Source organism: Geospiza fortis, unplaced genomic scaffold (genome assembly GCF_000277835.1).
Source record: "Geospiza fortis unplaced genomic scaffold, GeoFor_1.0 scaffold1, whole genome shotgun sequence".
Classification (NCBI taxonomy): domain Eukaryota; kingdom Metazoa; phylum Chordata; class Aves; order Passeriformes; family Thraupidae; genus Geospiza; species Geospiza fortis.
This window is the reverse complement of record NW_005054320.1, coordinates 2,206,405-2,219,389: the sequence shown is the minus strand read 5'-3', so window position 1 is coordinate 2,219,389 and position 12,985 is coordinate 2,206,405. Positions and strand designations below refer to the sequence as shown.

The window sequence follows — 12,985 nt, the reverse complement described above, 5'->3', positions numbered from 1 at the left end:
GGAATGGGCTCTTAACCAAAACTACACATCCAAATATTCATAGAATTTGTAGAAGACTCTGCATTATTCTACATTCTGGTGTCTATTTCTGCCTTCATTACAAAATGATACAAAATACCCAGAAACTTAAAGCAATGATTTAAAATCCTGATTTTGCAACCCACTTTTCCTTATGGAAAATTAAAAGCAAAGCTAGAAGGAGCACCAAGCCAAAATATTATTTCAATGACAACTTGTAGTTATCTTGCAGGTTATAAGCATTCAGAAGTTACATTTCTCCAAATGAAGACTTCATTTGGCAAAACAAATCAAATCCAGATCACTGGATCTGCCCCTGCAGCATCACTCCAAGGACAGACTTACTGAGATTAAGGTCCTTTTTTAACACATCTTAGTGGGAAGATTCTATGTGATAAAGAAAGTCTTTTTTCTTACACATATTTATGGCATTTGATTCAGCTCCAAGAGGGCTGTTTTCATCCACAGTCTGTCTTTGAAACTGCTACAGTCACAAAATAGATGAAATTAATCAAAATAAATACTTCTTTAATTGACTTATTACAAGCAAGAGGAACACAAACACACCTCTCTTCCTGGGATGTTTTGTGAACTATTTCCTCAAACCCAGAGGGAGGAACATAACACCCTTAGCAGCAATTAAGTTCAAACATTTGTGAATCTGGGCTCTAAATCAAAGCTTAGCATAAGCACTCTGCCCAAAGTATTCATTAAAGACTACGTGCCAAACTAATGCTGCTCTCCAAAAACATCCTCATAAATTTCTCTACTGTAATTTTGAGCGAATATAAGTTAAGCTTTCCAACATGGAGTAGTTTCCATATAGTGGAAGTACTTAATCAAGAGAGATTTCACAGGATCTATCTGAAACATGTACCTTCATAGAATTGCTCCCCCTTGCTCTGCAGGGCTGCTCTCCAGCTGACTATTGATCAGTCACTTTGTCTAACAAATCTCACCTATATACTAAATTTTACCTTTGCCATGAATAGCACAGCTGCAAACATTTGTATGTTATGCTTTGGGTTACTATTTACCCTATGTTACTGGTAAGTGGATACAAATTCTTACCCATTTTTAGACATCAGTTAACATTCCTGTTGCTGCAAAGGGGATATACAGTTCTCCTTCATCATAATAAGAAACCTGCCTGGCCTCCAACATAATTTCTCTGAGAACTCCAACCTGAAGATAACAGAAAGATTTGTACATGTTAGACAGAACCAAATCTGCAGCATGAGTAAAAACTTGGATCAACAGTTATAAAACCAATACCTTTGCGCAACATAGACTTTGGCAGATAAGTCAAGCATGATAGCACTGGAGAAATTTACAGAAAAGAAAATCATTAAGCAGGACAAGAGTTGAAAGCAAGAACTAAATGCACTTTATAATAGCTGAAGATCAGTCATTTCCAAATTTCCTGTCTCTTGATGCAGATAGTTCAGGCACAAAGGTCAAATATGGTTTTTAAGAGATTCATCTTTGGTTTGATACTGTCTTTAGAAGTAAGATCTTGGCTGATTTCTATGTTCTCACTTGATGCAAGGCAAAGGTCTTTGGAACTTCATGTAGAATGTTACTGCTCACATAAATGCAAAGCAATCTAAAGCTAACAGTACTTTCACTCTTTTTGAAAGTACCTGCCAAAGTTGGTAGCTGTGATTGAAAAAGGCAACAAACTCAGATATATATTGCAAAGCTGAATGAAATGAAAAAAAGTCTCATTGCCACCAAGCCTTTAACAATTTGAGGATTTTTTAAAGTTTCATTTCTCAACATACAACATCATAAACCAATGAGAGCAACGGAGTTTCTGGAATTTACACTCAAATATACCTTCTATTCATTCTGTACAAACTGATTCTGATGCAAACAACTAGGATTCCTTATGTTGAAATGGCCTGCTATACAAGCAAAATGAAATTAGATGCAAAAACCTTCTCACCAACAACATTAAATTAATTTTATATGGTCATTCTTTATATATACTCTAAAAAAGACAGAAAAAATAGAAATTTTAGATTCATTTATAACTTGACAGTTATAAACCATGGGCCACATATGAAAACAGGCTGCCCCTCTTGATGGATAAATGACAGGAGGTATGTTAATATACCAATAAACCATTAATACAGTACACATAAGCTTTATACACAGACACTCGACAGGATGGCAGAGGGGAACAAAGGCTAGACTGTCTTCAGTCCAGAGAAATGCATCACTTACTGCTTACTTACACTCTGGTATGAGGCTCTGACACTGAATTCACTGCTTATCTTAAGAATTCTTCTGACAGTATCTTTCAACTATGAAAGACACATTTTTTGAAGGGAGGAGATTATAAACCAACATCTTTTCCACTGCTCTGAGAGAAGAGGCTTTGGAACACACCAGGAATCCCTTATCGGCATCCCTGTTCCCTTGCCTATTTCAAAATTCTCTGAATAATTTGGAACCTATTTTCCATCTCAGTCAAAATACAACCCAGCAGATGCCTCAACAGAAATTCTGAGATCACTATGCCTGGCATTCTGCAGAATGACTTCTCTCTCTACAAAATGAATGCAAGACCTTATCAGTCTGCCAGGGTAGAACAACACCAGAGGATATTGCCACTTGCACTCTCTTCCTCAGTGCTTCAGATGTTGAAGGGCATTACTGTATCTGGATAATATTTGTTTTCAGCAGTGGGCTCAGTGCAAACTAAGCCTCTACACAAAGCCCTTCTAAACACACAAACAAAAAAGATGATGCATTCATACTGTTTAATAAACTTTTGTTTTATTCAAGCTCTTTCAAAGTTAGGCCACGTAAGCTGCATGTAAAATTCACCAGCTGCATTCCAGATTTCCATTTCCCCAGACACCAGGAGACAGGCACAAATGAATACAACTTTCCATATATACAGCTTGAATATTGTCCTCATCCACATTTGACATCCAGCCCCAAAACAGTTCCAAATAGTCTGTCAGTGGGGAAAAACAACTCTTCCCCATGTTAATAAAAGATTAGCTCTCTCTCACTGTGAGCAATAGCACTCCTCCAAGACAGCTTCATGCTAGAGGGAATCTTCATCTGTGTCGATGTCACTGCTTGGTTTGTTCAACCTCTCAAATTCCTCTCCATCCTGTAGGAACCAGAAGCAAAAGAGAGCAATGTGACCAAAAGTCATCTTGTTATTAATACCACTGAAAAAAAAAGACTAAGGTTTATTTAAAAGTATCACTTAAAGCAAAATCATGTAATCCCTGTAATTTAAATCTCTTACAAGTGTGTTATAAGGTTTAGAAAACACATATTCATAAAAAACATTCCCTGCATCTTTAACACTTTTTAGTGACTCACTGCCTAAAACAGCTTGTAGCCCCTTCTTCCATACAATCATAAAATGGTTTGTGTTGGAAGGTACTGGAAGGATGCTAGAAGGTGTCCCTGGAGCCTTCTCTTCTCCAGGATGAACATCCCCAATTCTGTCAGCCTGTCTTCATAGGAGAGGTGCTCCGGCCCTCTGATCACCTTTCTCTGGACTCACTCCAGCAAATCTAAGTCCACAGAGCTGGACACAGTACTACAGGTGGGGTCTCACAAGAGCAGAGGGGCAGAATCACCTACCTTGACCTGTTGGTCACACTGCCCTTGATGCAGTCCAAGATATAGCTGGCTTTGCATGCTCACATAGTGCTATTCTTTTCTACAACAGCTGCTTAGGTGTAAGTGCTAAAATAGATGACACTTGGCACACCAAAAATATATGAATTTGTGTTATTTATTGGTCATTAAACAACAACCTAAAAAGGCACCATGTGGAATTTCTGGAAAGTTTAATGTTTGCTGGAACGCAGTGGGAACAGCGCCCTCTGCTGGTTACAACGTGCATCCGCGGGCCGACGGGCACAAACATGAGCCCTTCCTATCAGGTGACTGCTCAGCCCAGCTGAACGACAGCGCTAGGAGCAAGCTGTCCCCGACACCTTCTAGCTAACCAGATCACTGTTCAAATCAGAACAAAAACACTATCAGGCCTGGAGGAAATATATAGCAAGAAAAAAAACCCAAACCATGTTAAAACTCTGAGTTTAAACATCACCTTTTTGTCTTCAGCTATCTTTGACTTCTATGGCACAAAGAACTTTAACATCAAATGTGTTAGCTTCCTCATCATGTGGCCTAAGCTAGACAGACTTACCAGTTCTACTTAGGTACAATTACTTCCCAGACATTAATTCCAGTTTCTCAGTTGGGTAAGTAAAGTCTCTTGGTTATAAAGCTTTCAAGAAAAGATTTGTACAAAGCTGAAGTTGCTCACAGGACTGTCTACAGTTGCAGCAGGAAAGCAATGCTTACCTGGGCTTCATGAGTTCAAAAAGTGGCAAATGGAAAGCAATACTCAAGACTAAGAAATACTGCAGAACTTTGGTGTTGAGGGATGACTCCTGTTGCACACAAGTTGATTCTTCCAAACATATCATAGCATAAAGGGAGGTGAAACAAAAGAGAAACCAAAGGAGACAAGTACTGAAAAGCCTTACCCCACTTGATCTTTCCCATGCATCTCCTTTGAGTTTTCCCCTTTCCCTCAGAGTGGCGTATTCCAAGCCTCTTGCTTTACTGGCATTATAAATGAATATGGAGAGAAGCACTACAGGAGCTTCCAAAAAGAACTCTAGAGAAGGCCTGAAGTCAAAGATGACAAAAGACACAGTGGTGATGATGACAGTGTTGATCTGAGCAGTCATAACGTGGAACATGTTGTCTCGGAACTTCAAGATGAAGGCTACAGACAGCCCCAGGAAAGCTGTGACAAATATAAGAGCCACGGAGAAGATGTTGTGCCCATAAAAGAAGCCACAGTTCCCTATCTGCCTCCGGTCCTTAGCCTGCAGTGCCAGCATGAGCCCATTGAACAGCACTCCAAAGGCATAGAGTTTGCTGTTCTGTGTGAAGATGCTTTCCCCAAGCTGATCCACATCTTTCAGCATCTTTTCATTGTAGATGTTAGCCAGGGCAGACACAAAACACTGCACTAGAATAAGCAGATGGCCCAGGCTGAGGCGGAGAGGCTTCAATGCTCCTGCCATGGTACTGGTCACATTCCACTGGAAGCTGTGAAGGAAACTTGGTGCTGCGCAGTTGCCCTTTTCCGCACATGCTTCCTCAGGTCCAGTAGCGAGAAGGCAGTGGTTAGATGGCCTAAAAAACATACTGTGATGAAATCCATGTGCAGCTAAGCTGTGCTGATGGCCTCCAGTTCCTCGAGTCAGGGCGACGATGGACAGGAATAAAATCACCAGAGACGCCCACTGTACCCAAGAGAGTCTTCGCCTGGTACACAAAAAAGCCACTAAATTTAGAAACACAGTGGCATAAATTAAACGACAGAACATCCAGATCTATAAAACATATAAAAGACATAATGCGACAGATAAGGAGACAGACAGGTGTAAAGAAAAGTCTCTTCAGCATACAATAAAATGCAAAAATGCAACATGATTTACTATGGTAAAGGGGGCCGAATCTGGCAAACAAGTTTAAATTAAAGTATTCTGAAGAAATAAGGAAGGCCTTTCAAGATCAGGTTATTTCTAGATACTGATTGCCTAACAACTTAAAAGCAACTCTTGTCTCCATGGCAACAAAGGTCTGATGAAAAAAGTAAAAAACATCACAGACATCCAAATAATTACCATCTTTCTTTGGAAAACGTTCATTATACTGCTCTTTTCCCCTATGACTTGGAGTCCTTTTCTACTATTACATGATGGTAACTCTTATAAATCTACAAATGTAATTCATAAGACTATTAGAATTATTTATACTGTTTTTCCACTCAAAGTCTGTTTATCTTGGTGAAAATCAAAAATTTGGAAGCTTAAGTGAACTGTGACATCACAAGAGACAAAACTAAAATGAGAAAAAGCATTTTGAGTCAGACTATCAGGCACTGTTTTGGCATATTAACACATATAGGAAAAGCTTACTTGTGCCATATTCAACACAAGCAAGTTTTACAGTGAAAAGTTAATACTCATTTCCCTGACAGTCTTTTTAAAATCTAAATAATACTATAAAGAGCACAAATTCAGCAAAGTGGAACACTTAGTCTGGCTTTTGTCACATGAGTAATGAACCAAACACACCTCTATCTTTCACTCTTACGTATCTCATTTCCTCTTACTAGACCATTTACACTGAATTAAGAACTGCAACAGACTGGTAAGTACTGGCAATCATTAAATAAGATATTTAATGTATAAGTGAAGGCTATATAATCATGATCTCAACTGTTTTCCACTAGAGTTGACCAAATGTATAGACATATGAAGGGACTCCTAATAACATGTTATTTCCTACACCTTCAGATGTAGAAGACAAAACCACCTCTCCTAGTTCGTACCACCGCAAGAAAAGAGAATTATTGTTCCCGTCACACAAAGAGAAAAAAATGTAGCTTAAATGCATCCAGGCTGGGAAGATTTAAATTTCATTTACTGTAGCAAATACTACTTACTTTAGCACTATCCTGAAGAGAAGAGCTGTTGTTATAATGACAAAATTTGAGAAGAGTACAGCCATTGCCTTGAAAGAGAAGGAGAGGAATAAAGTTATACTTCAGACACACTGTGGACACCAAAATCTACAGACTTCAAGTGTTCACCTTCCTGCAACGTGACAGAGTGAAAAGCACTGATACTGAATTTTCTTCCTCAACCAAGTGGTACAATAACACACCTGTAAAATGATAGTCAAGTCCCATTTCAAAATCCCAGGGAAATAATAGAGCCCAAGCTTCACTGCAGTGGGGAAAGCTATACTGAAATGAAGATGTGAGGAAATCAGTGCAACAGAAAACTTACTTAGCAGAGAACAGTTTAGTTTTCAGTCAGATCAGTTCCCCAGCTGAGCTGACCAGTGAGCTGCAAAAACAGCTGTGTTGGCACAAAGGAGGAAGTTGTTCCAAAATGAGAATAAGCAAAGAATAAAGCAAGAGGAGGCTGCTCCTGGCTGCAGTGCCATTTGCAGTGTTCATGAAATTCCAGACTTGGACAAGCCACTTGCAGAAAACAAACTTCTTCTATGTCAAGTGCTTTTGCTGTAGAGTTGAATCAAAGATAAAGAGGTGCTTGGGTTGAATTTTTAACACTGCAACTGTAATTTTAAGAAAATAATATATTTTGAAGTACAACTGAAGACAACTCTAAAGTTTCTGTTTAATTTCAGAATAACTATATAATAACATCAGTGCTCTAATCCATGGCCATGATCCCAAGCTGCAAACTCCTTGTGGCAAGGATTGTCTGTTTTGTCTCTGTATTAGACACTCTATACTGGGAGACTGGACCAAGAAAAGGCTCTTTTAAGCACTCCAGCTACCAATAAAGACCAGAATCCACCAGCACCAGTAGGAATAAAAAATCCTCTTTATGAGAGTGGGGGTGTTTTGCAAACTTGATCTTTCCCGTGCATCTCCTTTGATGAGTTTTCCCCTTTCCTGCAGAGTGGCATATTCCAGGCCTCTTGTTTTACTGTCTGTTATTCCAGACTGCCCTGCATAGTCAGTAAACGTACAACAGATCCAGGCAGCTGAAGTTTTTGGTCCCACTGAGCCTCAGCTTTTTAGACAATTTTACACATAAGCATATATGGATTCAGGAGTACAAAACACAGACTTTTTCTTGAATTTTCTCATCACTTCCACATTCCCAATTCTGCTATAGAGTGTCTTTTTCCTTTACCAGAGGAAAAGCTCAGACTCTTTTCTCATTATCTTCATTTCACTTTATCCCAACATACCATCTGCTGAACAATGATTCTGATGAAATGGCACAACACAGGCTCTCAAGTAAGCTGAACACTTACTGAAAATGAGACACCTCCCTAAGAAAACACATCTTAATTTTCCACTTTGCAAAATTAAAACTCAGTAAATATTCATGTTAGGTGAACACTGTGGAAGGAGAAAAATATTGAATAAACAAGGAAATTCGGCAGAAATCACTCTGGAAAAAAAGAGCCTTTATGCAAAATGTAGACGTAGTTCATGCACACTCTCATTTTGCTTTGCAGTCAATGCTCCCCATCCAATATCTCTGGTAATATTACAAAAAAAATATTTCAAAGGATAGTTAAAAAAATTAATTTTGACTCACTTTGTTCTCTGAAACCTCAAGAGATCTCTGTTTTAGATGAAAAGGAATATGAATATCAAAGTTCCCCATGCCACTAATCTGCACGTCACAAGTAAAGCCTCAAAAGCTAAGTCTCTAGGAAATTTAGCCACTAAAAAGTATCCACAGTTATAGCTGAAGTTTCAAGCAAAAGAATCTCACCAAAGCAACTCTAATTCCAGCAGCTGCTCACCCAGGTACTACTTAGGCCCAAAACTACATTGTATTTAAAGTCACATGACCAAGTTCAGTCAGGTATGGCCATCTTCCTTTTAAGCATCTTTGCATTTCACATTCATGGTCTTGTACATTATCAAGATATTCTATCTTAGAGATATTTAGTTATCTCTTTTAATATTTCTTTATCATAATAATGTTACAGTTTCAGCTAACCATCATAGAACTTCTCTAATTAAAAGATGCTAAAAGCTCTAAAAAGAGGAATCTTAGAGCACATGTTCTGAGGGGACAGAGACAAGGTATGCCTGGGTGTGTGTGTATGTAAAACAAAAGCTGTCCATTTCCCAAGGATTACCTAAACTGAACCAAATTAAATTGCTTAAGAGAAAAATAGCATTTATGTAACCTCCTATGCATCAGGCTTTTCTTCTACAAATATTATCACTGAATTTCCTTCCTAAAACTAAAAACCAAAACAAACCAAAATGACCCACAAATAAACAAAACAAAAACCCTCAAAAAACAAAACAAAAAACCCAAACTCAGCCCCTACCCTACCAATCAAAAATCACCCCAACCACTACCAAAAAAAAATCCCATCAACAACAACAACAACAACCAAAAAAAACCCACAAAAAAACCCCAAACAAACATACAAAAAACGACAGAACCAAGCAGCTGTGCATGTTATTTTAAGATATACTCTTGATTTTACTAGGTTTTTACAGCTGAGTCCTGGTCTAGACTCTGGTCTGGTCTGTCCCTGGCAGAAATATACACCTAAGAGAACAGTATTTTAAAGAGGAATTCTGATAGAGAAGGTAGAAAACCATTTCTTTTTAATGTTCAACAGGGGCAGCCACAGTACTTCATAGCAAGCACAAACCATCTGTTTCCATCTTACTGCAAACATAGATTCTGAACCAAAAAGTATCATGATACAAAAATAAAAGCAAGCACAAAACATGTACAATTTCCTGAGCATATGCAGGTTCATCCAAAAGGATGAGGGTAGCTATAAGAAAGTACCAACTAAATTTTATACCCAAACACAGCTAACACAAAAATTAAGTCAGTTTTCTTCATCCCCTCCTCAGTTTCTGTTATACCCATTCCCTTTGTGAGATTACATTTATTCACTTTACGTCACATACACAGAGTGGCAAAAGCCCCACAGAAACATGCAGCTCAAATAAATAGCAAGAGAAACAAATTGATTGAAAGAGAAATACAGAGTTGAAGAAGGCAAAGGAAGAAAAGTACCAAAACCCCTCCCACTTCTTAAGCTCTTTACCCTATTTCTGAATCACATTGGAAGGAGAAAATATAAAGAGTTGTCCATGCTGAAAGCTGTACTACATTGACCAGTGGGAAAGAGAATGGGAAGGCGACAGATTGTTCTTTCTGTGTTAAAACAGCAGACAGCTCAGTTACAATCTTGCCTTGCCAGTGTTACCACGGTAGATAGCCTAAGAGCAGTATTACCCACTAAGACATGAGAAGTCATGTTATTCAGTGTAAGTATACTTACTGGCTGGAGGTAGGACAGTACATAGAAGACAATCAAGTTATCCAAAAAGTAAAGAAAGGCAGGAATTGACCATTTCATGGAATTGCATACATTCTTCCAGGAAAAACATTCAGAGAGATGATCCATACAACCCTTTTCTGAAAGGAAAAGAAATCAGTAAGAAAAATATTCATTCCTATTATTGAAAGCTTGCTCCCTTGTAACAGAATAGGTACCACTGTCCTCTTTTGAGGAACACCATTAGACTGAAAACCCTTGGTTCCACAGTTCTCAGGCAACACAGGAATCTGTGTTCCGGGGCAGAGCACAGCTGGAGCAGCAACCCTGTGTGGTGCTCACTTCCCTGCTTCAGTAAAGAAAATGTCACAGAACCTGTTACATCCATAACAGTGTTTGTCCACTCTGAGCAAAAATTCCATTGTCAACCATTCTTTGAGGGCCAAAAAGCACCCCAGAGTCCCTACACAACAGTGACATCCTTACTGGGTGTGACTTCCTGTTGATTACTGATCAAATCTACAACAGGAGCAGTGACATAGACAGTAGATTCCTTCATAGAGCACCCAAAGGTCAGCCAGTAAAGTCAGAAGTACAAAATAAACCAGAATTCAGTATTTGCAGACCACAGCACACAATCTGGGTATAAAGAGAACATATAGGAAGAAAAGAAGAAAGAAAGGACAAAGCACAAAGAATGACATTTACTTAGGTATTCAGGACACAAACTTTAGGAGGAAGACCGTGATAAACTTTAGACTACTCCAGAGCTGCTGCCAAAAGTACTTTGTTATCATAGATTTAAAACTCCCCAATGATATCTAATCCTCTCCTGAAGCACCAACACATTGAGTTCAGCAAAACTCAGACATGTGGATTTTTAAAAAAAGAAAGAAAAATAAAGAAAACCAGAAAACATGCAGTCAGCAGTAGGCAATGATGGCAAACACTGATTGAATATATTTACTGTCTCAGATAAGTCTAAAAGGGGAAGGTGAAAATTTTATCAGCTTGCCAGAGCCATGACTGCTTCCTGGAGAAGTAGACAAAATCAACAGTTCAATTTAACATGAACTTCCAGTGCCTGACACCCTCAGCCAATTTAAATATTTGATCTGTACCATTTTGAAATGCTATTAAGTTAATATCTCATCGTTTTTACAGCAGGACAGGAAAGAAAGAAAAAGCAAAAATCACTTGCAATGCAAAACCTGGAGCAAGTGGAGAGTGTCATCTATTGTTAAAAAAAAAGTGTTTGTAGGACAGCAAATCTTAGAAAGTCAACACATTTTAGTTATTTAAAACATTGGTACTTACCTTTTTTCCTATTCCAGAGTGCCAACACTACACATAGAACCAGTTTTACTACTTCAGAACACATGTTCACTGTTGTAGGAAGGTAATCATACTTGTTATCTGTGGGATCCAGCAAGTCAGAGAGTACGCAATCAGTTTCTGTCTCCTGCATTCATAACTTGAGCAAGAATCTATTATAACCATTACAATCAAAATTTTAGTCACAAAAGGCTTTGTCAGAGCTTCAGTTATAAATGTTTCAAAGTTTATGACATACAACTTCCTGAAGAGTCTCTTTTCTGAGTTGAAATCTTTCCTCATTTGGTCCCAGTTTACAGCAGAACTTTTTTGGAAGAACTTAAGAACATGGCTGTTTTAAAAACAAATTAAAATGGGAAGGCTTTCCCCAAAGACCAATATGGTATTTTTTAACCCCCACAAAAAACGGCTTCAGGATGACATAATCTTCTTTTAGAACTGGCAATACCAGCCAGTTTTAGCACTTTATCCAGTAGGATACCACTTCTCTTCTAAGCCTGTTGCAAGGAAAACATTTCAATCAAATCATGTACCGTCAAGAGTGCGTACACACAATGTCATCTTTGAAGAGTTAGCTATAAATAAATCACCTGCCTCATCTTTTAAAGGTATATCATACACCTTGCAACCCAAGTTACACCTTTATGGTAGTCTACTGGCTACACAGAAATTTTCCAGTGTAGAAACACGTCCCTATAAATATAAGAGGATGTTTATGCAAAGAACTCTGCAGGTGGAGAAGTAGGTTTTTGGGGTATGTTTTAGCCTAAATATCAACGCTTTCTTTTTCAAGGTACATCATGGGTATTGCCCAACTGTACCTTCATTGGCAGAATACTTCATCAGGAGGATTCGACTTGAACCCAATGCAATGAACACTCCTCCAAGCAGAAACGTCTGGCTGGTTGTCTTGGAGCAAAGGGCAAGTCGACTACACCACTCCAACTTCATCCTGCTGCCTCACCGTCAGTGCCCTTTGGATGGCAGGATAAAAAACCACTGTAAACAGTACTTCCAGAAACTGGTTACACGAGGCAAAATAAGTGCATTTTACTGCTTTGTGTTATTCAGAGATGCTTACATAATAGTACAAGCCATGATCTGGTTCTACAACTATCGTTTTCTTACATTTAAAAAAAAAAATTGAATTCAACCTATGACCGAACACTGCCAAGTCAATTAGACCATGGCACCAAGTGCCACGTCCAGTCTTTCCTTAAAACACCTCCCAGGATGGTGATCCATCAATTAGACCATGGCACCAAGTGCCACGTCCAGTCTTTCCTTAAAACAGGATGGTGACTCCATCACCTACAATTCTAATACATAATCATCCTTTCTGTGAATAACTTATTCCTGATGTCCAACCTAAACCTCCCATGGCACAGGTTAAGGCTGTGTCCTGTGGTCCTGTTGCTGGTTGCCTGGGAGAAGAGGCTGACCCCAGCTGGCTACACCGTCCTTTCAAGGCTGAGAGCGATAAGGTCACCCCTGAGAGAAGGACCCATTACAAGGACCATCGAAGGGGGATAAACGATACACTGCGACGCTGAAGGTGGCACAAGGAGGCTGGTTCCTGAGAAGTCCACAACTACGGCATAGGGCTAGCTAAAAGGATTAAATATTTCATATACTTATTTTTCTTTAATATCTTTTGAGGGCTCTTGCTCCTAATCCCAGTAAGGAGAAGCGCTACAGCAGCGGAGCGAGACCAACCCCTTAGGGCTGACCTGGCGCCGGCTCGTTCCCAGCGGCG

At 39.0% G+C, this 12,985-nt stretch overlaps 1 protein-coding gene across 1 annotated transcript; it reads right to left on the bottom strand.

Moving 5' to 3' along the window:
• Nucleotides 1-1,979: 1,979 nt before the first annotated feature.
• SLC35A5 (solute carrier family 35 member A5) lies at nucleotides 1,980-12,365 on the bottom strand. The gene is made up of 6 exons (XM_005420538.3): nucleotides 12,051-12,365; nucleotides 11,212-11,310; nucleotides 9,898-10,034; nucleotides 6,530-6,597; nucleotides 4,551-5,343; nucleotides 1,980-3,148 (listed from the first exon to the last, which is right to left on the bottom strand). The coding sequence occupies exons 1-6, from the start codon at nucleotides 12,178-12,180 to the stop codon at nucleotides 3,080-3,082; spliced, it is 1,296 nt and encodes a 431-aa protein (XP_005420595.1). The 5' UTR covers nucleotides 12,181-12,365; the 3' UTR covers nucleotides 1,980-3,079.
• Nucleotides 12,366-12,985: the final 620 nt, after the last annotated feature.

Coding starts and splice junctions, on each gene's coding strand:
- SLC35A5 (XM_005420538.3), bottom strand. CDS start 12,180: ATGAAGTTGGAGTGGTGTAGTCGACTTGCCCTTTGCTCCAAGACAACC. Junction 11,311..12,050: donor GAAGTATTCTGCCAATGAAG/GTACAGTTGGGC, acceptor TGGATCCCACAG/ATAACAAGTATGATTACCTT. Junction 6,598..9,897: donor TACTGTCCTACCTCCAGCCA/GTAAGTATACTT, acceptor TTCTCTTTCAAG/GCAATGGCTGTACTCTTCTC.